Below are 22,800 nucleotides of genomic sequence, written 5' to 3' on the forward strand. Positions count from 1 at the left end.
ACTACGGCTGGATAGCTCCGATACCGCTCACCATTTTTGTTGCACCGCTAATGTTAGGTTGGGGGTGTGCGGGGCTGTGATCTAGGATGAGAGTCTGTAAACAGAGAGCTCTCATTGATAGGGAGGGGAAGGGGAGTCAAAAAATGCAGCTTCATTTTGAAAATGAAAAAGCATTTTTGGTTTTGACTTTTATTTTTAATTATGCTACAGAATGGCTTCTATACTGTCTGTTCCTGATTCACAACAATTTCAAAGAAAAAACTCAGAAATAAAAAAATTCCACAAGAACGTAATAAAAACAAAACAACCTTTCCATCAGTGAGCCTTTGACAGTGGCCAAAAATACATATTGTAGCGACCTGGGGGTTAGCCCAACTACCCCTGGCTGCAGCCTGCAGAACTGCACAACATAGTGGAATGCTGGAACGCTGATTCTGCAGGCTGCAGCCAGGGCTTACTCGGGTTAGCCTCGCCTTCAGCCCCTAAGACTCATGGGAAGTGGGGAATCATGGGGGAAAACCATGAGTGAGAGGGCTGGAAGCAGAAGTAACATCCATGCTATTACACTGTGTGTTTGCGTCCAAATATATGGGTGATGATGACTAAAAGTGTATTTATGTTTTCTGACTTCTTCCTATCTGAGATTGTCTGGGGCTCGGACAGCTCTCCAATGAAGCCACTTTATAGTGACGCATTAGTTGGGTCGTTACAATATAAATTAAAATATTGGGTTAAAATAAAGCATATTTAATGAAGAGGCCAAATCTGACCCCATGGATTTTCCAAGGTTAAAATCAAAAGTTTTTTTTTTTCTTTTCTCTGCGGTTCGGTTGCAGCTTCCGCTCCAGAACCACCAGATGGCACCACGAAGCTGCAAACGAGATGCGCTTTCTTCAGCCAGATGGCGCAATTGCCTCACAAAGGCTGTTTCCATAATAGTAAGAATAATAATAATGAATGTTCTGAAAACAAACACAGCAGGACTCCTCTGGGCAACAGCTGATCCTGCTGTGCGTCAAAAGGGGAGAAAAACGCGCCTTTAGTCACGTTGGAAAAAACTGGACGGTTTTCCAGACATTTTTTTCATATGTATGCGTTTTATGCGTCAAATGAGAAATGCTTAGTCAGCAGCAAAGTGTGTTAAACTCTGCTACTGTGGAATAAGTTGGTGCGCCAGAAGACAGAGGCGCTTCGGCTTCAGGAACAGGCAGGAAAAGGATTGTATTCCTGACAGCTAATTGGTCCAGATTTTCCCTGTGCTGCCACAATGCAGAACACGTGACCTGGCTGTTTTCACCCACTTCAACTCGTGGACTTAAAACACGGCCACGCTCGCGCCGTTCCCCCACAGTTGCGGGTTTCTCCGCCCAAGCAGCGCGTCGGGTTCTCGGGACGCAGGGAGGGGACCATGGCGGCTGCCACGAGCAGCGGCGCATCCACGGCCACGCTGCAGATGAGACACTCCGGCGTGGAACAGACGCGGAAACGCATAGACCCGAAGCGCAGGCAGGCAGCGCTGTCCTTCCTCAGCAACATTTCCCTGGACGGCCGCCCCGTGCAGGACGACGCAGAGAACCCGGAGCAGGAGGACGAGCCGCCGGAAGCCAGGACTAGTCTCAGCGCGGCTTCCCCGGAGCGCGCGGCGGCGGCGGCGGCCACGGCCGCCCAGGCTCTGGCTTTAGCCAACCAGGCTCTCCTCGCCAACAATCGGGCCAGCTCGGGTCTCCCCTCTTCCCCAGGGGGCACGGACGCAGAAGCTGACGCCTCCACCCCCTCCACGTTTAACTCCCCTTTCTCCGCGCTCCCTGCCTCGACCAGAGGGAGGCTGCAGACCTACACTCAGGGAATCGTACCGGCCCCCTACTCCAGGCAGTTCTCCCCCAACTACTGCCCGGAAATCGGACAAATAGAGCCGCAGAGGTCAAGGTAACAGTGTAAACACCGACTTCTCTCTACTGGGCTGTGGACACGCGTGAGCATGCGCAGCAGGGCTTCACCTGAGCATCTGATTCTAAAGTCCCATATTCCTGAGAGTTTGGTTCCTTTTGAATGTTTTTCCTTCCAGCTGCTTTCATTCAGGAGAGGCTGCAGCTGATGAGTCAGATCTATGCAGGCTTCACTTCACTTTCATTTCTTTGGCTCTTGCCTTTAATGAGCGGACCACATAACGTCTCCACACAGACCAATGAAACCTAAAGAACTGTGCACCTCCCTGCTGCACCACGGTGACCCAAACATCATGTAATCCTGTCCCACTCCAACACCGCTTTATGTCTTTGTCCTTTTGTAGTAACTCTGCCTCCTCTCAGATTTGTTTGGTGGTCTCAACTCAGCAGAAAGGAACCTTCAACCAATCAGTTTCAGAATCCTTTGTTGGTTGTATTTCTTCCTCCAGGATGCTCTGGTTGATGGTAAAACTCTCACCAGAGAAGGAAGGCACAAGAAGAACAAACAAAACACCAACATTTACTTCCTTCTCTAAACTAACTCAAAAAGTTTAGGGAGTAAAAAAAAAATAAGAGCCTCCAGTCACAATGACCAGAATTGCAACCTGGTTGATAAAAAAGAAGCAACAGGTCTCTAAAAATATGCAGATCCGTACAATTCATCTTTGCAGATGATGTTGTCCTGTTGGCGTCATTGAGCCAGGACCTCCCGCATGCCTCGGAGAGGTTTGTGTTTGGGATGAAAGTCAGCACCGCAAAGTCTGAGGCCGTGGTTCTACCAGAGAAAGTGGTGCTGCACAATATGAAAAAAAGAAAAATAACTCACAATATTAGTAATCAGTAATACGATGACTATATGACTTGATACACGAAGAAATGGCAAAACAAAATGAGAGGGAAGTCTGGACGTCTTTGCTTAGACTGCTGCCCCCATGCCCAGATGAGCGTAAAAAAATGGATGGATGGAAGTTTTGATTAAAAATTCTTAAATGATGAACTCTTGTTTTGGTAGCACAGCTATTATAATTGTTTTTATTCAGAAAAGGGGAGCGGTTAGCTTTAAGCTTCTTTACCTTGAAGGAACTTTTGTTCACCTTTTTATGTCCAAAGATTGTCAAAATTTTTAGTTGATTCATTTTCCTAGAATGTAGGTTTACTTTGCCAACAATGAATTATTTTTTTTTATCTGTTTGTGATCATCTTCACCAGATAAAAACCTCCAACGAAAAAAAGCAGAATTGTATTAAGTTCTGCTGTTTCTAACAGTGAAACGATGTTTGTGTGTTTGCCCCTTCGGATCTCTTCAGCTGCTTTCAGGTAAAACAAACATCACTGACGTTGTCTTTGGAGGACGTCCACATAATATGAATATTTCCTTTGGAAAAACGAGTGACCTGCTGATGGAGCGTGGATAAATTCCCCCGGCGCTCTGCACACTGCCCGGTTTGTTTTCCGAGGGCAGCTGGTGGAAACGTGTCCAGAGGAGCCTGGCTGAGCCTTCTGAACCCCGGCACTCAGAGAAAAGAGTCTGGCTCTTCTCTCTCATGATTTCTCTCCTCCACTTCCTTAGTTGGGGGGGTGGCAGGAGGCAGAGTTGCACTCTTCTCTTTTTGGCCTTCACTCCTGCTCCCATTCAGGAAGTCACAGAGCCTCTGATCTGCCGCCAGAATCTGCTGTCTGAGGCTGTTGGTGGATGAATTTCACATTCAGCTTCCTCTCTGCTCAGGACAAATGTCTGCATGAGAAAGGAGCTGCATTTATCACATTATCTGGTCTGGTGTTGGAGGTGTCTGAACTACTCATACTTCTATGTTTTGACTAAATATTTAATACGACAAGGCAGAAGACACAGTGGAGGAAATAAGTATTTGATCTCTTTCTGATTTTGTATTTGCCCGCTTCTGACAATCTGTCATCCTAATGGTTGGTTCACTTTCACAGTGTGGTATAGAAAAGCAGAACATCCATTTTATAGATTTTATATCCATTTATTTGCATTTCATTGAGGTAAATAAGTATTCGAACCCTCTTGCCAAGAGTATTTGTGGTAAAACCCTTATTTGCGCCCCCCCCAAATATGGCTGTTGCTTAGCAACTCTGAGCTTCTGCTCTCTCTGTAGGTTTTCTACAGGATTGAGGTCCAGAGACTGGCTGGGCCACTCCATGACCTTGGTATGCTTCTTCTTCAGCCATTCCCTGAATGTCTGGGCTGTAGGTTTTTTTTTTTTTTTATCATGTTGGAGGACCCATCAACCACCCATTTTAAGTATCCTGGTGGAGGGAAGGAGGTTTTCACTCAGGATTTAATGGTACATGGCTCTGCCCATCCTCCCATCCATATGGTGAAGTAGCCTCGTGCAGGAAGACAGCCCCAAAGCATAATGCTTCCACCTTCATGCTTGACAGTGGTGTTCTTGGAGTCATAGGCAGCATTTCTGACAGGTTCAATGCCAAAGAGCTCCATGTTGGTCTCATCTGACCAAAGAACTTTCTCCCAATCATTCTCTAGTTCATGAAGGTGTTCATTGCCAAACTTCAGGTGGGCCTCTTCATGTTCCTTCTCAAGCTTTGCAAGATGTTAAACCATAAAATAAAGTATCACCAATGGTTTTCTCAGTGGCTGTGGTTCCAGTTGCTGTGAGATCATCAACTAACTCCTGCCGTGTTGTTTTAGGCCGATTTCTCTCTGTTCTAATGATCATGGAAACCCCACCAGGTCAGATCTGTTTTGGAGCCCCAGACCTGCAGGTGGATTGATGCTCATGTTCTTGTATTTTGGCCCAGTTGCACCAACAGTTGTCATGGTAACCTCCAGCTTGTTGCTGATGGTTTTTCAGTGCATTCTGGTCTGGTGCAGATCTACACTCTTCCTTCAATCCACTGAAAGCTCTTTAGTCTGACTGATGGACTGATCCTGTGGACGGGTGTCTTTTCTACAGTTGTTGAGTTCAAACAGGGGGCAGACAGGTTGATTAGGACAGTCTAACTATTCTGTGTGAACCAGAACTCTTAATGGTTTATATGGGATCAAATTCGTATTTCCCTCAATGAAATGCAAATAAATGTCTATAAATTCTTGAAAGTGGATTTTTTTCTTAGTGATTTTCTGTCTCTCACTGTTCAGATTTTTGTTTCCTGAGGTTGCGCTTGATACAGTGAAAGGGTTATATAGGAAAACTATTCTTCCTCAGAGTCTTTTTGTGTCCTGGTTGTTGATAAATCTTGGGAAATGTAGCAGAGTTCCCTTTGAGGCAGATTATGGAGGGTCTGCATGCAACGTTTTGGTCCTGACCCCAGCTTTTCATTTCCAGGTTTTCCTTTTTCTGAGCTGCTAACGGCGCAGCACAAAAGAACCTTTTAATCACACTAAGTGACTTTCTGTTTGCCCCGGCTGAGCTTGTCTCAAGGAGTCCAAGAACGTGAATTTTTTCCCAGCAGCTCTGCAGCAAATGTACGATTATGTAGTCTGGCAGCCTGCCAGGTGAGCGAACACTTGAAAGTGTCTCATCTGCAGGTTTTTGCTGTTCAAGTTTGCTTGTTTAGATGGTAGCAGTGGTTTAGCCTTAGGTTTCCTGAGGATTTATAACTGTTAGTTCTGCAGGAAACGTGTTTTCGTTTGGCACAAGCTGCAGCCATGAATGTGCTTGAGACGACCAGAGTGGAAATGGTTAGAAAGAAGCACAGTTAATGTCAAACTGTACAGATCCTGTTTGCTGAGGAAGCGGCCATCAATCAGTGGCCTGGTCCGTGTTACTGTTTCCATGATTTTACGTCCTGGCCTGGAAAACCTCTTTTGCATAAGAGCCCCATCCTGCTGTTCTTTCTCTCTGGCTGCATCTATCTCTGCACATCTTTCCAAAAGAGGACACCTCCTTTGTCCCAGATACTGTCATCTGTAAGTTCAGGAGGCTTGTTTTTGCTAAAAAAAAAACAAAAAACTTTTCTCTCATTTCACTCCTTTTCTTTCTGACTTTCTGTAGCGAGTGAAACCTGCACTTTTTCCACCTCACAGCAAAGAACCTACGGACAATTACAGGCATCTCTATTGATGCTCTCATAGAAGATTCTGCATCAATTACTCCACAGTTTAACGAGTTACCCTGTAATCCTCCACAGATGGGCCCCATCAAGCTCCTGCCTTATTAAATAAGTCAATCTGCAATCTGATTGGCTGCAGTTTGGACAAAAAAAAGGTTATGAAAACATGAATGTGGTAAAAACCAATTCAGATCTCAGGTTAAAGTGCAGTTTACATAACATTTTTGAAGTTTAATTTCTTAAAACGATTTTTTACATTAAGTCCTTAGTAAACTGCAAAAAAATGGAAAAGAGCACTAATTTAAAAAAGGAAATCCCTAATAAGTAGCTAAATTATTACTTAACAAGAAATCGCTAAATTATCATAATCTAGAAACGAGTATTTGAAATGGGAACAATGAGCTTAAAAAGATGTTGGATAATATTACTTTGAATTGAATGTTATGCAGCCCAATATTAAGTATTTTTTCTGTTAGTTTTAAGCAAATGGTTTGTAGTTTTAAGTTTTCATTAACCTAAGTGTAGTTTATTTTGATCACAGTGACAAAAAAAAACTTAAATAAGTGGAAATGACTCATTTTACAGCAAAGTGTAAACAAAATGAGAATCTCAAGTTAGTCCATCTTAGTAAATCCTCATAAAATCTAAAATTAGGCCTTATCCTTCGATCATAAATGTAAATTTCTGTTTCCAAAATAATGACAATGAATGCGAGTCTACATTTTATATTAATTTATTTGTATTTGTCTCAGGGTTGAAGAGGATGATAACCCTAAATCGCCCGAAGGAATATAGACGTGGTTAAGAAAAATCTTTGTTGCCAAGGAAATAAAAAAAATTAACTATTACAGATGCTCCTGAAAAGTACACAGAGCTGTTTGTTACTCCCAAGCGAGCAAAAAATAAGGTGGTTGCTAAGGAGAGAAAACCTACAGAAAAAAAAGTGTTGTTTTTTTTTTTAAATGAAGTTGTCACATGCAGCTCTGACCAGGGTTGCAGGGGCAGGTAGGCAGTTGGCCAGTGAGGACGGTCAAAAGGGGGGGCTAAGGTGGGAGCGGGTAGCACCTGGGTCATTCAACACCACCTGTGGCTTTAAATGGAATTACAGTTGGTTTCTGGAATTATGTTTAGCAATTTTATTGCTTTTTTGTTATTGTCGTTTTGATCTTTGGTATGTTTGTGCGTTGAGTGATTATTTTTTTTTGGCTTTTAAAAAAGTTCAAACATTCTGAGCCGTGAGGACTTGTACCCTGACAGTCAATCTCAGAAAAATCCCCTGAGATGTCGCATTTGTGTGAATAAAGTCAGAATATACGAATGCATGGTTTGAAAACGCAGGTGTTTTTTTTCTTACACAGCAACAGATTGGTCACAGATTGGTGACCTCAATTTGTGCTCCTGTTTTTTTTTTTTGTCCTGCAGTAACCTGGTAGTCATTTAGCCAAATTGCTTTGTGAAGCTGTGAGGAAACGATCCTCCCTGAAGGAACTTGTGCATTATTTTTCTGTAAAAGAACATTTGCTGCAGCCGTCTGATGATTTTTATATATTTTTTTAAATTAAAACCCCCTTTTTATGTCTCTTTTTGCAGACGAAGACTCATCTCTCAGCGCTCGTCACTTGAGACGTTGGAGGACATCGAGGAGAACGCCCCTCTGCGCAGGTGGAGCACAAACACGGCTGCAGGAGATCAGTTGACTCCGGCACTCTTCCGCCTCCTTGATCAAACTTCTGCTCTGATGTTTTAGATGCCGAACGCTGTCCGGTTCCCCCCGCCCAAAGAGCTTCAAGAAGATTCACTTCATCAAGAACATGAGGCAGCATGATATGCGCAATGGAAGGTACAAAGGCAGACGATGGCAGCTTGTCCATGAAGTACAGTGTCCGTTTCCCAACGGAATGATGAAAGTTGATGTGGTACCTGCGGGAAAGTCTGATTTCTGCACCAGATGAGAATCATTGCAGCACATTTTGCAGAGGCTTGTATGAAGCTCTGAAATCCTTTACTGCAAAAGGTTTAGTCCCAGCTGTTTTCAATAATTATAAGCCAATTCCAGAGCACTCGTGCTGTCGGATGACTTTCACATTCTGTGAATTTTAAGGGAAGCTTTGGTTGTTTTCTTGTTCGTTGACAGAGAAAAGTTCATTTGCTCTCTGCGGTCCGTTTTTGTTTTTAGCTTTTATTGGTTATAGCTTTAAGGCTAAAAAGGATGATTGTGAATCAAAAAGTCCCAACCTGAATAACTTATTCTTAAACTAGGATTCAGTGATGCCGATTTGGGTTCGGACCATTTTGAAGAACTTAAGATGTTCTTCAAGTTGCTATTGAAGCCATTCTGGGCCCCCCCCACGCTAAAACGCATCACCACGTGTGAAGTTGCAGGTTAAAAAAAACGGGCTGACAAAAACAGGTTCTCATCCTACTTTATTGAAGTTTCTCATCTTAAAGCTCTCTCCAACATGAACCTTTTGTCAGCTATATGTTGATTAGCTTGTTTACCGCTTTCTGTTTTCTTAGGATAGTCCTTATCAGTGGCAGAAGATCCTTCTATAGTGTATTTTCTGTCCTGCCCTATCGAGATTGTAGCCAAACTGGGTATGTATCTCACGGCATGCCGTTCCTCCGTTCCACCTGTGCTCCCGCCTCCCCTCTGTTTCCTCATCCGTCTTCTTCTCTGTGGCCGCTCTGTGAAGGTTTTGGTCCTGTTGGGTGCATTTTTATCCCGCTAGTTTGATAAATGAATGCTGGACTTTAACGGCATAGACTAGATAACGGCTTAATGCTTGCATTTTTTCCCCCATAATGTCTTTAATTCTCATCTGTTGTTTTTTTTCTTCTTCAGTTTTTCCTAATAACTGGATTTGCTTTTTTCTCTAAGGGTTTTCTTCTCTAAAGTTTAGACGTTAAAATATCAAACTTTTAATTCTGCTTGTTTTGTTTTTTTATATCTAAAGACCTGCTCCAATGAAAATGGTGTTTTTTAACATATTCTTATAGCTTTTTTCTGATGATGCTGGATAAATTTAAAGAAAACTAATCTAAAAGTTAAATTTTTTGAGTATTTTTTTAATTGAAATTGTTATGAATCAGTAGCAGACTAAAAATGCAGTTTGAAAAACAGCTCATTTATGAATAAAAGGTTTGCTAGGAGGACAACAGGCTCCATTGTGACACATCCACATCCAGACAAATGGATCCACGTTTTCCTCGTCTGAGCTGGACTCTGGATCAAAAGTGTACGACTGGAACGCTTGGACTGGAAAGTTTGTTGGTTTGAGGGGCTTTAAGCTAGCAGTTGAATGTGTAAACAGATGGACAACGGGAAGTGGGGGCGGTCCCGCTCACAACTCGGATGCAAATATTAAGGAACTCCTGCCGCTTTGCAGAAACTATGTCCTAGAAAACGACTATGGCTAAAAACGGCACAATCATAATTCAAAGACCACTGGGAGCGATTTGAAAATGGATCAAAAGATGATCGGACTGGTTAGAGCCATAGTGCAGTCATTAGGGATTTTCATGGACCCGAACTGTAAGTTGGCTTTTGTTTGGACATCTCCACTCGCAGCCACGTGGAGTTGTGGGTTTTGGAGGAAGTAAAAGGAAAAGGACAAAGAACTCAACAAGCAGAGGGAAAAGCCGCACACACCAGGCTTTAGCAAAGACTCTCAGCGTTTTCTGGAATCTCCTAAGCGAGCCAATCAGTGAGAGGTCAGAGATCAATAAGCCTCAGCACTGACAGAGCAGTCCAGTTAGAGACTCATAGTTCTGAATTCTCCATTTACTGTTTGAATTTGTTCACAATTTAAAAAATAAATAAATAAAAGATCATAAACCTTTATTTATCCAGGAACAGTCCCAGTAAGATCACCAGCCCCTCTTTATTTAGGTCCGGGCCCAATAGAACTGATCAATGCAAAGCCTTAACAAACAGCAGTACAATGCAAAACCATCCACAAGGTCAAACTCTCTGATACGGACCAGATTTTTAACTTTCCAATCCCACCGTTAAGAATTCCAGGTTGTGGGGGCAGAGAACTGACATGAATCCTGTCCAGCTACTGTGGGAATGCTTGGGACAGCCAATAACAGCGAAGATAATAAAGTGCAATAGATAAATAAAGAGTACTCCAGCAGTCCAGTGACTACTTTCAGGAAAAATCCATGTACTCTAGCAAAACCACACCTTTCAGGCCCCTGCGTTCCAAACTCATGCACTTATGGGCGGCTACGCCATGTTTTAAAACTGTTTTCGGGCTGCACACAAAAACCGTGTGTCTACTGAACACGTTGACAGTCAAACCAGGTCGAGCTTTGACCAATCGGGTCGTATGGGAAGCATCCTTTTCATTAGCGGAAGGGCCAACCGTTGTAAAATTAACCACGAAGGAGAAATCAAAAATTTGCGTTTTGTTGCCGGGCGGAAATACGACACCAAGTCTTCCCTGTATCGGAATGGATCTATGAAATATAAAGCCTGGTGTAAGAGTGGCGGGATTTGCTCCACTTTGACGATTTGCACCAAAAACATCGGGTTGCAACATAGCAATGCTAAATGCTTCCCTCGACGCTCATCACATGCGCGGAGTGAACGAAGCTTTACAGTTTATGACTTGAGACTTGAGCTGTTTTAAAGTTAAACCCAAAGATTAGAGCCAGAATTCTTTCCTCAAAGATGAGGAACGACTTACAATCATTCTAATTTACTTTGTTCGTTTTAAGTTAATTTTTAAAATAAAATGTAAAAAAAGATCAAAAAGTAAATTATAATTCAGTGCAAATAATGTATAAGGCTATAAAAACTACTTCCACAGAGCATACGAAAACTGTTTAAAGAAAGAAAAGGAGAATATTTACTATGAAAAAAAGACATCAGACAAGATCATGACGACACAAGAACCTACATGCATTTCTGTCTGTGGGTTTGAGAATAACATGAAGGAAAGTACTAAAATTAGTTTAAATGTTATAAAATTTAAAAAAAATGTAAATTGTGGAAACAATTTTTTCTAACCTTGATGCTTTTTTTCCCCTTTAATTCCTTTGTGTCTATTTGAGAAAATGGGTTTTTATGCATTAAAATTTTAGTATTTTAGTATTTTTTGGAAAAATTGGGGGTGGGAAATGAGATTTTTCTTCTACCCGCATTTTTGGGGCATTTTATCACTTTCTGTTTATCATGTTTTTTCTGATTTTAAACCATTTTATTTTGTGTTTGAAAATAGCAGGAAATCAAATCAAAATCAAACTAAGTGATAAAGGAAACCTCACAGACAGAAGTCATACATGAAATAGTGTTAAAGGATGTTGTTGATGTTGCATACAAACTCATTTTGTAAAAAAACTTTATCCTCAACAAAGTGATTATGTCTCAAAGCTGCTTGTGGTTAAGTTAGTCAGAAACTGAATCGAAAAGGACGGACGTTTGCACACTTCCTTAAAGGTTTACGACACACCTTAGAAACATCGAAAACGCCTTTTTCATTGTCATGTTTTAGAGAGAACTGACTGAGAAGTTTACATTTGTGGTAAATTGAAATGCCGAGGATTCATATGTAAAGGAATTCAAAGGAAGTGTTTGAGAAAAGCGTCGGATAGAAACTCCTGATGCCTTGATAAACATAGCGGTACATTCATTTGGCAGAGCTCAGCTCCTGTTAGTCCAAGGGTCTCCAAACCTGAGGCCCCGGAGCCACATGTGGCTCTTTGGCTTTGAAGAAAAATGTGAACCGATTGAATAATTGTTAGTGAGTAAAAATCAATTGTCTTTTTTTTTTAACCACTGCTGACATTTCAATAAATCAAGAAGCAATGAGAGCTTTGAGTTAACTGAACAAAATGATGGTTAAAGCTTTGATTCATTGTCAGAGTGGTTTATTGTTAATAAGAATACGTTTAAACTCATATTCTCATCTTATGTCTAGTTACTGTTCTGTTGAAGTTTAATTGCAAATAATTGAACTCAGGATCTTCTTTGGATGTATTTTATTTTGAAAGGAACTTATAAGGTAAAAGGAGTCAAATTTGTTTTCTATGCAAATATAAAACGCTGCTATAATTCAATTATTGTAAATGTTTTTAAGCTACGTTTTATAACTGAGTGGCGTAATTTGCCCTAAAAATATAACTAAAGTTTTTCTAAAGAGTGAAGTGGGACTTTGCTGCTCTCGCCAGGTTGTGTCCAGGAAGAAGCTGGACCGACATGAACGATTATTTCTCACTGGATACTAAAAAGCTGGGTTTGATCTTTTTTTTCTCCTGTTGATTTACCAAGAAAGCACAGAATCAAAATGCAGCAGAGAAACGGCTCCGTCCCTGTTTAGAGGAGTTTTCGGTTGAATTTTTCCGCTTGCCGTTCGGAGCCGTTATCGTTTTGACCTTCGACCTTTAAATCCACAGTTGCGTTTTTTTCTTTCCCCTGCTTGGACTTTGCATGTTCTTGTTGCTGCAGCTCGGCTGTCCTTCCTTAAAAGACTCGCACTAACGTTTAACCGGTTTGTGTTGAGCTTTGAGCGGCTTCAAAGAGAATCGTGGACTTTGGCTTCATGCATGTTACTAAACTGTCTTGGATTCGCTTTGATTATTTTTGCTATTTCTTATACTCTTTTTCTTTTTTTTATCAAATATTTTTTGCCCATGTCGTTTAAAAATGGCTTCATAAAAAATGCCTCCCTATTTCCAACTTCTCTTCTCTTCCTTCAATAAATGTTTTTGCAAGATGTCTGCTTATCACAGATCTTTATGCCCATGATGCAACGGTCCCAACACGCCTGTCTGCAAGATAAGACTGTTGGCATTACAACAGACTAGACAAACATGCCGTCATGTGACGGCCGTGTATTTCTATATTTTATCAGGACGCAGTTTGAAGGGGAAACACGGCTGAGGCAGGGCAAATAAGGCAGCAAACCACCGTTACTGTCCCCATTCCACTGTTTTTACCTAATGACAGCAAAATCCCCACAAATAAAGTTGTTCTCAAATTTCCTATCATGCAATGGTTCTTATTAACCTTTAAAACCATAGAAAACTATAAAAAGAAGCATTATTGAATAGATTTTATTTATATTTAACATGATTCCAAAAAAAAATACCGATTTCATGTCATATTTGCCGTTTGAAAATAAATGTAATTTGGGTTGAAAACCTGTTTTCTCATAGCCAGTGGTTTTAAAATGGAACTTTCATTAAAAATCATGAATTCTTAGATTGAAAAATGACAGAAAACCATTTCTTTTGCCTGAATAAATAAAGATATAACTTGATTAATAAGTAAAATCAATCAATTTTTTTTTTTAGTGATTGATTTGATTTGATTTGATACACTTTATTGAACTCAACTCTAGTATCTACTAACTATAGTTTTCCCAAAACATTTAATGAGAATTCTGCAGGATTTGCTGCAGGGGGTTTAGAGACCTGGCCGCTTCAGCATGTGCGGCATCCGAAGACGCCCACCCTTTGCTCCACTGACACACTTTGCCTTGCAGCCTCCCGTTTTCTGTTTCAGGAGAGCTTTCGGCCTCCTGAACATCTCCCACGCCAGCGTGGCATTTCTAGCTCCTCTGAGGCAAAAGCTGCCTTTGACGAGGCCTGAAAGAGTCAATCTGAGCTCTTCTCCATGCTGCCTCCCTGGGGTGCACTTTATTTTAGGCTGCCCTGCGACGCAAGCAAAGACAAGTATGTCAGCTGATGAGCACAGATCGATATGAGAGCTGTCTTTGAAAGGGACAAAATGGAGCAGGCAGATGCAAAAGAAGAGTGGGAGTAAAAAAAAAAAAAAAAGAAGCCTCAGTTTAATTTGCTTGGTCTAAAAATGAAATGCTCATCAGGGATGTGAAGGTGGAAGGACGTCAGCGCCACCCGTCAGGAGGTGTAAGTGCCAAAGAGATGGTGATTGGGCTGGAGGGCGTGGAGCTCGGAGCAGATGGAAAGGTGAGAAGAAAGTCAAAATGTGCATGTGCTGTTGATTTTAAAGTGGATGACATGAATACAAAGACAAAACAAAGGAAAGCAGCGAAAATAATTGGTGTCTGGCAGCAAAGACACCGTGTGACTCTCCACCAGCATCTACTCTGCTCAGGTCCCTGAACACGCTGCGATAGACGAGAACATTTAGTTTCTATGACGGTGTTTCCTCTTGAAATGGCTGTAAATTTAGTCTTTTTACTCATTTTTACAATTGTAAAAGAAAAGTCATCCATACCTCCAACAGTACATTTTTGCTGCTTCTCAGTTATGTTTTTTTTTTTATTCCTCATAACAATAATAGTTTCTCTCCCTTTTATAAATATTTTTGGTTTTTCTTTTTAATAACATTTTGACTTTTCTACTACCAGAAGCCAAAACGGCCCAGAATTTAACCAATTAATCCTTGATGACGTCTGGCTCCAACATGGCGGCGTCCGTATCAGGAAAAAATGGCAACTGAGTTGACTTCACGTGTTTGAAGCGGGAAGTAAACCATTTTCTATGGGGGACTGTCACTCAGTTCTCGTATACAGTCGATCCTGTAACCAATAAACGTAATGCTATTAGAAACGATGCTTAGGTCAGGCACAGAATTATAATCGAGTAAGATTAAAAGGGACGTTTAAAAGCTGCAAAATCCCTGCAAACATAAAACCGAATCAGCACATTTCTTTATCTTCAGATGGGGAATTTTAAGGAATTCAAGCCTTAAAGATTAAAAGACTTTTTTTTTTTTTTTGCAATCTTTGATGAAAGAATTTCCCTGATGGTAAAAGAAAAAAAGAGGTTTTTGATATTATAGATGAGTACTACTACTATGAGCTCTATGCATTAAAACTAGTCTGAGTACGACAATATCTACAGAGAGTAATTATACTCAAATTTTACTCAGTTACAAAAGTATTTGTAACCGAGTAAATGTCACTGCCACCTTTGGCTAAAATAAAGCAATAAAATATGTCGTTGGAGTTTGTATGAATGACACGATATTCATAAATATATGATAGATTATATATTTTCAGTCGTTTGCATCCATATTTGTGTGGGTTTGTAGTTTCAGGGGCAGGAATTCTAGTTACCACGATACTTTAATCTTTGATGCAATTAATGCACAAACTTTCCAAACTGTTAAATACTAGAAAATAAGAACAATTTCTATTCGTTTTTTTATTTTACTTTTTATTTATCTATTGATTTATTTATGTCTAGTGTTTGTGAGACAAGCTACAGAGTATTAATTAATAAAAAACTGTCACGGGGTCAGTTAATTAAACCAATGGGATCATAAAATAGAAAAGCTTTTGGCTAAAATAAAATCTGGTTACATCTTTTTGGTCCTGGACTAAACTGAAAGTGCTGGTGTTTTTGCAGACTGTGTCTTACACGCAGCTCCTGTACCCGACTAATGGGCTGGGCGGTCGGAGAAACACCATCGACTCCACCTCCTCCTTCGCTCAGTCGCGTAACGCCAGCCATCGCAGCCTCAGTCTGGGCAGAGCCAACAGCAACCAGAGCAGCTTAGACGCAGGTGGGCGGGCTGATCACACCTGGAAAGAACCCCCCCCCAAAAAAAAACTGCCGTTGATGCCGATGCGTTTCTGCTTTTGCAGGGAATGACTTTGGCGACATCCGAGAATACGATCCAAACCTGCTGGATGATCCTCAGTGGCCTTGTGGGAAACACAAGCGAGTCCTCATCTTCCCGTCTTACATGGTGAGAATCTAACATCCACCTACTGATCTGTTGTAGAGATGAAAACGTTCTCTAAATGAGTTTATTTCGATGTATCTTAACAATTGGCCATCTGTTTTTTAGTTAGGACTGATTTTTCAGCATATGGGAAAGACCTCCTTGCAGTTGGTTCACTGAAAGAGAGTCAGGAGGATGTCATTAACCACATTGAATCAAAAAGGTTATTTTTCTGGAATCTTCTCCAAGCATCTGGCATCGTTTCTGCGCTGCAGCTGTTTGTGTTCCTCCTCAGACATTTCTGGATGCTGTTTTTGCTGGAAAAACCGGAGCACTTTGAGATTTTTACCCAAAATGTAAAGCGCATTCTAAATAAAATGTATTATTATTACTATTATTACAAAAAGCACAAAACATTGGCTGACACATTTAATAAAAGCCTGGCTTTTATTTTAGTTTTTAGTAAAAGCCAGGCTTTTATTTTTGTTCTCTTCCCAAATGCAAACATCTGATAACAATGGCTATTGTGCTTATTGGAGGATTGGGAGTTAAAAAATCTGTGTTTTCAGAAACTCCATATCAGCTGCAAGTAAACATTTTCTTTTCTTCAAAGTGAATTAATTTTTGAGGGAAAACCTTCTATATGTGAGAATAGATTAGAATAGATGGTATGGGATTTAAGAAATTCAAAAATTCATCATAGGGACTGGAGTCACTGCTAAATTTCTGAATCATTTCCATCAAGTTTCATTTTTATTGTTTTTCACATTTTAGTTTCTGGTTATTTTCAGTTTAACAGTTTTATATTGATCAAATGTAGACCTGCCATTAAAAAAAACAAGTTATTTTTAGCTTAAAAGGAAAAAGGTCATTTCCTACAGCAAATAATGAAATGTTATAAAATTCAGTCATTATTTATAATCAGTACTGAGCTCTTTAGTTCCTGTGTAAATGATGGTAACTCTTTGTTTTAAACATGCCTTACCCATCCACTGACAATGGTGTTTTTAGCATTTTTTATGTTTTTGTGGCATTTTTCTGATTATGATCAGGAATATTAAGCTCAAAATTGCATTTCTCAGTATTTCTTTATTCAGATTGTGTGGAATCGAGACCAAACAACAAAAAAAGCAGTTTAAAAAAGATTGTATTTGTTAGAAAATATGCAGGGCGGGTCAGGAGCTCCCTGCTTGAACGCCACACATGTTCTGACTTTGACTAAAAATGGTATCATCCTAATTTAAAGACCACTGGAGTGGCTTTTTATTGTAAAAGTCAAACCAAACATGGCAGAAAAAAGCTCCTTAAGCCCTTTTTGAACCTTTATTACATCCATTGTTATTAAAAACATAAATATTAAGTGAAAAAATTGAAAAGTTTGAGCTACATAGCCGATGTTTATGCGGGTAAAAAGTGAAATAATTAATCCTGACTTAAACAGTTGGGTTAGTAAAATCACTACAGCACTACACATAAAACAAAAACATCAGAGCTTTATTGATTATGATTGTAATTATCAATTAAAATGTATTCTAATCCAGCCAGATTATCTAACTGGATTATAAGGGACCAACAGATTACATCCAAAGGTTTTCAGCTCATCCCTGTTCTGGTCAAACTAACGGCAGCAGTGGACAGAAAAGTCGTCTAGATAGAAGAAGAGGAAGAAAGATTAGTTTCACCAAAGAAACCCTCCTTCTCAGCGTGACGTTCAGCTCATGAACGCCGCGGTCGTCATCATATGAGCGCGCGCCGGGAGCGGGTCGATCTGTCTGCAGGAATTCATTTTAGGAAGAATCGCCCTTGAAGTTTCAGACATGCAACAAGGCAGCGCAGCCAGGTGGAAGCCACCTAACCGTCCCGTGATGACAGCGCCGCCGTTTTGACGCTCACACTGGTTTTCTGTTCCAGACGACGGTCATCGAATACGTCAAACCGTTTGACCTCAAGAAGGACATGAATGAAACTTTCAAGGAGAAGTTTCCACTCGTCAGACTCACCCTCAGCAAGATACGCAGGTGAGGTGACGACTTTCTGAGAGAGGATTTTGACCTCAACAACTACTACAACCAATCCCCTCTTCTTTTATTTTTCATTTGTTTTTTCTGCAGTTTGAAAAGGGAGATAAGAAAGCTGGCTCAGGATGAATGCGGCTACGAGGAGCCAACTGTGGCCATGGCTTTTGTCTACTTTGAAAAGCTGGTTCTTCAGGGCAAACTGAACAAGCAGAACCGGAAGCTGTGCGCCGGCGCCTGCGTCCTTTTGGCGGCCAAGATCGGCGGGGATCTGAAAAAACAGGAGGTTAAGCTCCTTATTGATGTAAGTCTCATTCAAAGCTGGAAAATGACACGTGGCTGTTTGCGGGTTTGGTTTGTGACGAAAAAAATCCTGATGTTATGAAATGAAGTTCGGTTGAGCCTGCAGGTCATGCATCATCTGCAGAATTTACATTATTGCAGCCGAGTGTTGAAAGACCAAGCAGTGAACTATTTCTGAGGCAGAAACTTGAGACTTTTGGCTACCATGAAATGATTGAGGGTGGCTGACAGAAATTATTGAAAGATTTCACTTAGGAACAGAAGATTCGTGTTGTTGTGTTTGTTTTTCCACATTTTCTTTAAATTCCAAAACATCTTTTTCCAAGTTACATTTTTTATTTTCAAATTTTCAATATTTCTTTTAATTTTACTCTCGAGTTTGTTTTCAAATATTCATTTTGTTCTTCTTAAATTTACAATCTGCTTTTTCATTCACTTAAAGATGATCCTGATTCAACCCCATAAAAAGTTTTTAACGCTGTTATAAACTGATAAAGGATCAAGGGTTTCGACTTTTCTTTGTAAAGAATCAAAAAGATTTTGCATTTTTTATATGAAAGTATATCCGATCATGACTTAAAGACTCCCTCTGATCATCTTTTGATCTATTTTCAAAGCGTTCCCAGTGGTCTTTTAATGAGGATTATGCTGTAATTTTTAAATTCAGACAAAATTTAAAAAATATATATTTTCTAGGACATAGTCTCTGCAGTGCGACAGTAGCTCATTAGAAATTTACCTCCAAGTTGTGGGCTGGACTGTTGTTGGAGCAACCCCGCCCCTCTTCCCCTCCCCACCGCTAAGCGCTCAAAGCAGGGAGCTTATGGCCCCCGCCCAGTGTATTTTCTTCGCCACAAATATGATTTTTTTTGTCTGCTCCTGATTCACAATGATTTAAATAAAGAAATAATCAGAAATATCATTTTACGCTTAATTTATTTAAATATATTTTATTTTATATCACAGCATTACCTTATAATAAATTTTAAAAAGATGAAAAAGAATGCTCAATCAATTATTGAAGATGATGAAAATGAATGATTTTTAATTATACTTCACTTGCTCCAAAAATTCATTCATGATTTTTACTAATGAAACATAAGTTGCACATATTTTTAACTTTTGATACTTGATCAATGTTTGCTATGAAGATTTTTGAATCAGTGTTACAGTGATCCCTTGCTATAACGCGGTTTACTTTTCACGGTTTCGCTACTTCACGGATTTGCATCGTGCATTGTGTTCTGCATTCTGATTGGCTTAAAAGTCACTCCGCGTTTTTCTCTACCTGTGCGTCAATAACGCTGCAGTTTAATATGTACAAGTATGTAAAACAGCTCGCCAAATTTACATTACATACGTGCAAATTCTCTTGCAATTTCGAGTTTCTCTAAAACCCATAGAAAAAAGAGCAACAACAACTGCCTATCACTATGTTCTTCCCCCGGGGCTTCAAAAGAAGAAAACACTGCAGAGCGGAGTCAGGATGCAGCGGCTCAGTCTGAACAGCAGTGAAATACACCTGAGTCACTATTTGTCCCACTGTACTTTGTATTTTTTTCATAATCATTTAAAATTTTCTCCCGTTTAATCCAATTCTTCGGGTCGCGGTGGGCGGGGCTAATCTCCGCGATTTGAAGCCTTCTGTTCACATCGATGATTAAAATTATTATTTGACTGTACAGTAGAGAAGTTATTTGTTGAAAAAACTTTTCTAAAGTACTTTTATTTGTGAAACAAATGCTTGAGCCTGTAAAATGGTTTGTTTTTTCTTTTCAATTTACAATAGAGTATTTAATTGTATAATAATTGTTAAAAAAATAAAGGTTTCTACTTCACGGATTTTGCCTATCACGGGTTCTTTTTGGAACGTAACCCCCGCAAAAAACAAGGGATTACTATCTATTTTACTGATTTGGTATTATTTCTTTTAATTATGTACATGATTTTTGTTATGAATATAATCTGCACATATTTTAGATAACTGATCTGCAATTGCTATGTTGATTTCTGAAATAGTTTTGTCCATTTTTACATAATAATTAAGTAATTCATCTTTGGTATGTGATTTATTGATACGTCAGGATTCCTATTCTGTCTGATAAAAGTTATAAACCGGATAATGATAAATCATGTAATAAAATGGTTATGGTAGAACAGGGGTGGGATTATCCTAATTATCCTAAGTTTGATATTTTATTGTTTTTGTGTATTATTTTTACTTGATTGCTTGAAATAAAGCATTTCAAATCAAATGAAATCAAAAAGTTATGTGTGTCCTCCGTCATCCAGAAAATGCCACAAGAGCATGTTTAAAACAACAAACACGCCATTTTCATGGGAGTGGCTCTTTAACGCCTTTTGTCCAAACTCCCACAGAAACTGGAGGAGAAGTTCCGAGTGAACCGCAGAGAGCTGATAGCCTTCGAGTTTCCCGTCTTGGTGGCCCTGGAGTTCAACCTGCACCTGCCCGAGCATGAAGTCATGCCTCATTACAGACGCCTGCTGCAGGCTTCTTAGCGAAGGTGTCCCGTCAGGAGGACGGTCTCCGCCTTCTCCTGATACCTGTCCGTCACTACAAGAAACCTTACAAAGGAACTTTGACCTTTTATCGGACTTCCAAAAGCTGTCTTAAGAAACAAATATTTTTTACTGGTTTGCATGTCTCTACTTTCTTTATCTTTCCTTCTTTTTCTCCTTGTGTTGATTAAGGAATCGTTTTTTCTTTTAAGCTTTTTTTCCTTTTTGGTTTTAAGTAAATCTTGTAAACTTTGATATTATTGGTTCTTAACCTGCTTTTAACAAAAACCCAGTAAGCGGCTGGTTTTTGGCTGGACTGTTATTCATCGGAGTCGCTCAAGTCCTAAAAAGTGCACTTTCTCCAAAAATGGGAGGGCAGATTTTTTTGTTTTTTTTAACCTAAAAAAAAGAACCTGTAATGTGCCAGATGAACCTGTTTGGGTGGACCTTTGACCTTGCTGCTTGGCTGTGGCCTCCTGTTGTCACTGAACTGTTCTGTTCCTTCTTTCTGCCTCTTAAATTTGTCTTCTGGACTCTCTGAGACCAGATCAGCTCGTTGAATTCCTTGTGCTCTACGTTAGAGTGTATATTCGGCACATTTGTGGTGCTTCAACGCAGCTTTTTTCCTGCATTTCAGGAGGCCAGCAAGCAGTGATCAGCAGCTGCGATTGGTTATTTTCCAGGTGGATTGTCTCTGCCTCTATCGTCTGTGTTCTCTCTGCTGTAGTGCTGTAGTGCAAGGCACTACAAGACGGGCTGCTGCCACTGACTGCTGACTTCTGTGAGAAGGAAAAAGCCTCCAAAAAAAGGGCCTAAAATAAGGGGATCAGCTCTGGATCAAAATCTGATTTTCAACTTGAAATTGTTTTAGTCTTTAAGAAAACAAAAAACTGAATTGATATAAAAATCGTTTGTATTGGCATTTACTGAAAATTTTTATAGCCTTTAATTTTTTCATACTCCAGACTATGACGATCTTTTGAATCAGACGTGTGCTATACATCCTGCTATATGATGCAAAAGCATGAAGTGCATTGATGTAAACTAAGAAAAAAAACCTCTGTTTGCGAGCCCAAAGACTTTGCTGTAAGATGCACTTCAAGTTCTCTCTGAAGATTCATGGGGGAATCCCTGTGTGTTTGTAAATAAAATGCTTCGCTTGTTGAATCAAAAACTGATTTTTTTTTTTTTACTCTTATGTCAAAGTTTTCAGCAGCCGTTTATCCATCTTTATTTATGTATAAAAATACAAACATTTCTGGGGCTTTATCATATTTTTTATAATAGTTGGGTAGTTGGGCCTCAAATCCAAAGATTTATATATAAAAGAAAAAATAAAGAACTTTTTTTTTAAATCTTTTTTTATAAATTATCAATTTCACAAGTTGATAATCAAAATCAGAAAAAGAAGTAACCACCGTAAGGATAGAGAAGTGAAAATGAGCAAAAGTTATAAAACGCCTCTAAAGATTAGCACACATATTTAAAAGTTCATCTGAAAGTATAATTAAGTTGTACTTTTCTCGTTGAGCAGGAAATCCAAATTTTTTTTTTAAACCAAAGACATTTTCTCTCACAGCATAATGGGCTGTTGCCAAAACAGTTCATGTTGGAGCTTGAAGCTTGCAGCGGTTGACAGAAGCGACTTCTATGGACAAAACCGGGGGGAAAAAAATGAAAAGTGATAAATCGATGTTTAATCTGCACATGTAATCAGTGGGAACATCTGCAGCGATGCATGCTGCAAAGAACAGAGCAGTGATGAAGCAGAGAACTCGTTTTCTGAACTTTAAACTTCTTTTTCTGCAGCTCCAAAGAAACCTGAGCGCCTCCCTCTGTTGATCCCCCCCCCCCCCCCCCCCCCAAAAAAAAAAGGTTAGAGACAGGGATCTTTTAGACACTTATTTGCTGCAGAAATCTGCTGGTTTGCTGTGTTTTTATCACTGTTTACCGAGACAAAGTTCTGCGCTTTTGCTTTTGCGCTTTCTACATGCCAAGCATGTAGAAATACATTATGAATATAAATCATTAAAAAAAAGTCAAGTAAAAAAATATAAACTGTTATCTGTTTTTCATTGAAATTACCACAAAGCATGGATACACTGATGGGGGAAATTAAAGGGAGATAAATAAAAATGTAAAAGAAAACTGTAAAAAATGAGGATAAACATATATACAGGAAAGACCAAATGTTTGGACACACCTTCTCATTCATTCCGATTTTAAAATCGCTGCATTGGCTCCCTGTGAGCTTCAGGATTGATTTTAAAGTTCTTTTAATGGTTTAACCCCACTAGACAGTGCTCTGAACCTTTTT

At 39.8% G+C, this 22,800-nt stretch overlaps 1 protein-coding gene across 2 annotated transcripts; it reads left to right on the forward strand.

The window, feature by feature from the left end:
- The first annotated feature begins 1,057 nt into the window (after window positions 1–1,057).
- On the forward strand, window positions 1,058–21,659 carry cables1 (Cdk5 and Abl enzyme substrate 1). 2 transcript variants are annotated; one of them, XM_023965065.1, is made up of 10 exons: window positions 1,058–1,926; window positions 7,575–7,646; window positions 7,732–7,824; window positions 8,502–8,579; window positions 13,817–13,919; window positions 15,327–15,483; window positions 15,566–15,669; window positions 17,557–17,663; window positions 17,757–17,964; window positions 20,343–21,659. In XM_023965065.1, the coding sequence occupies exons 1-10, from the start codon at window positions 1,409–1,411 to the stop codon at window positions 20,481–20,483; spliced, it is 1,581 nt and encodes a 526-aa protein (XP_023820833.1). In that variant the 5' UTR covers window positions 1,058–1,408; the 3' UTR covers window positions 20,484–21,659. The 2 variants fall into 2 exon arrangements, with proteins under 2 accessions (XP_023820833.1, XP_023820834.1); XM_023965066.1 differs by lacking the exon at window positions 8,502–8,579 and having other exon boundaries at window positions 1,060–1,926.
- The last annotated feature ends 1,141 nt before the right edge of the window (window positions 21,660–22,800 follow it).

The sequence above is a fragment of the Oryzias latipes genome, chromosome 17 (assembly GCF_002234675.1).
Source record: "Oryzias latipes chromosome 17, ASM223467v1".
In the NCBI taxonomy this organism is placed as follows: Eukaryota; Metazoa; Chordata; class Actinopteri; order Beloniformes; family Adrianichthyidae; genus Oryzias; species Oryzias latipes.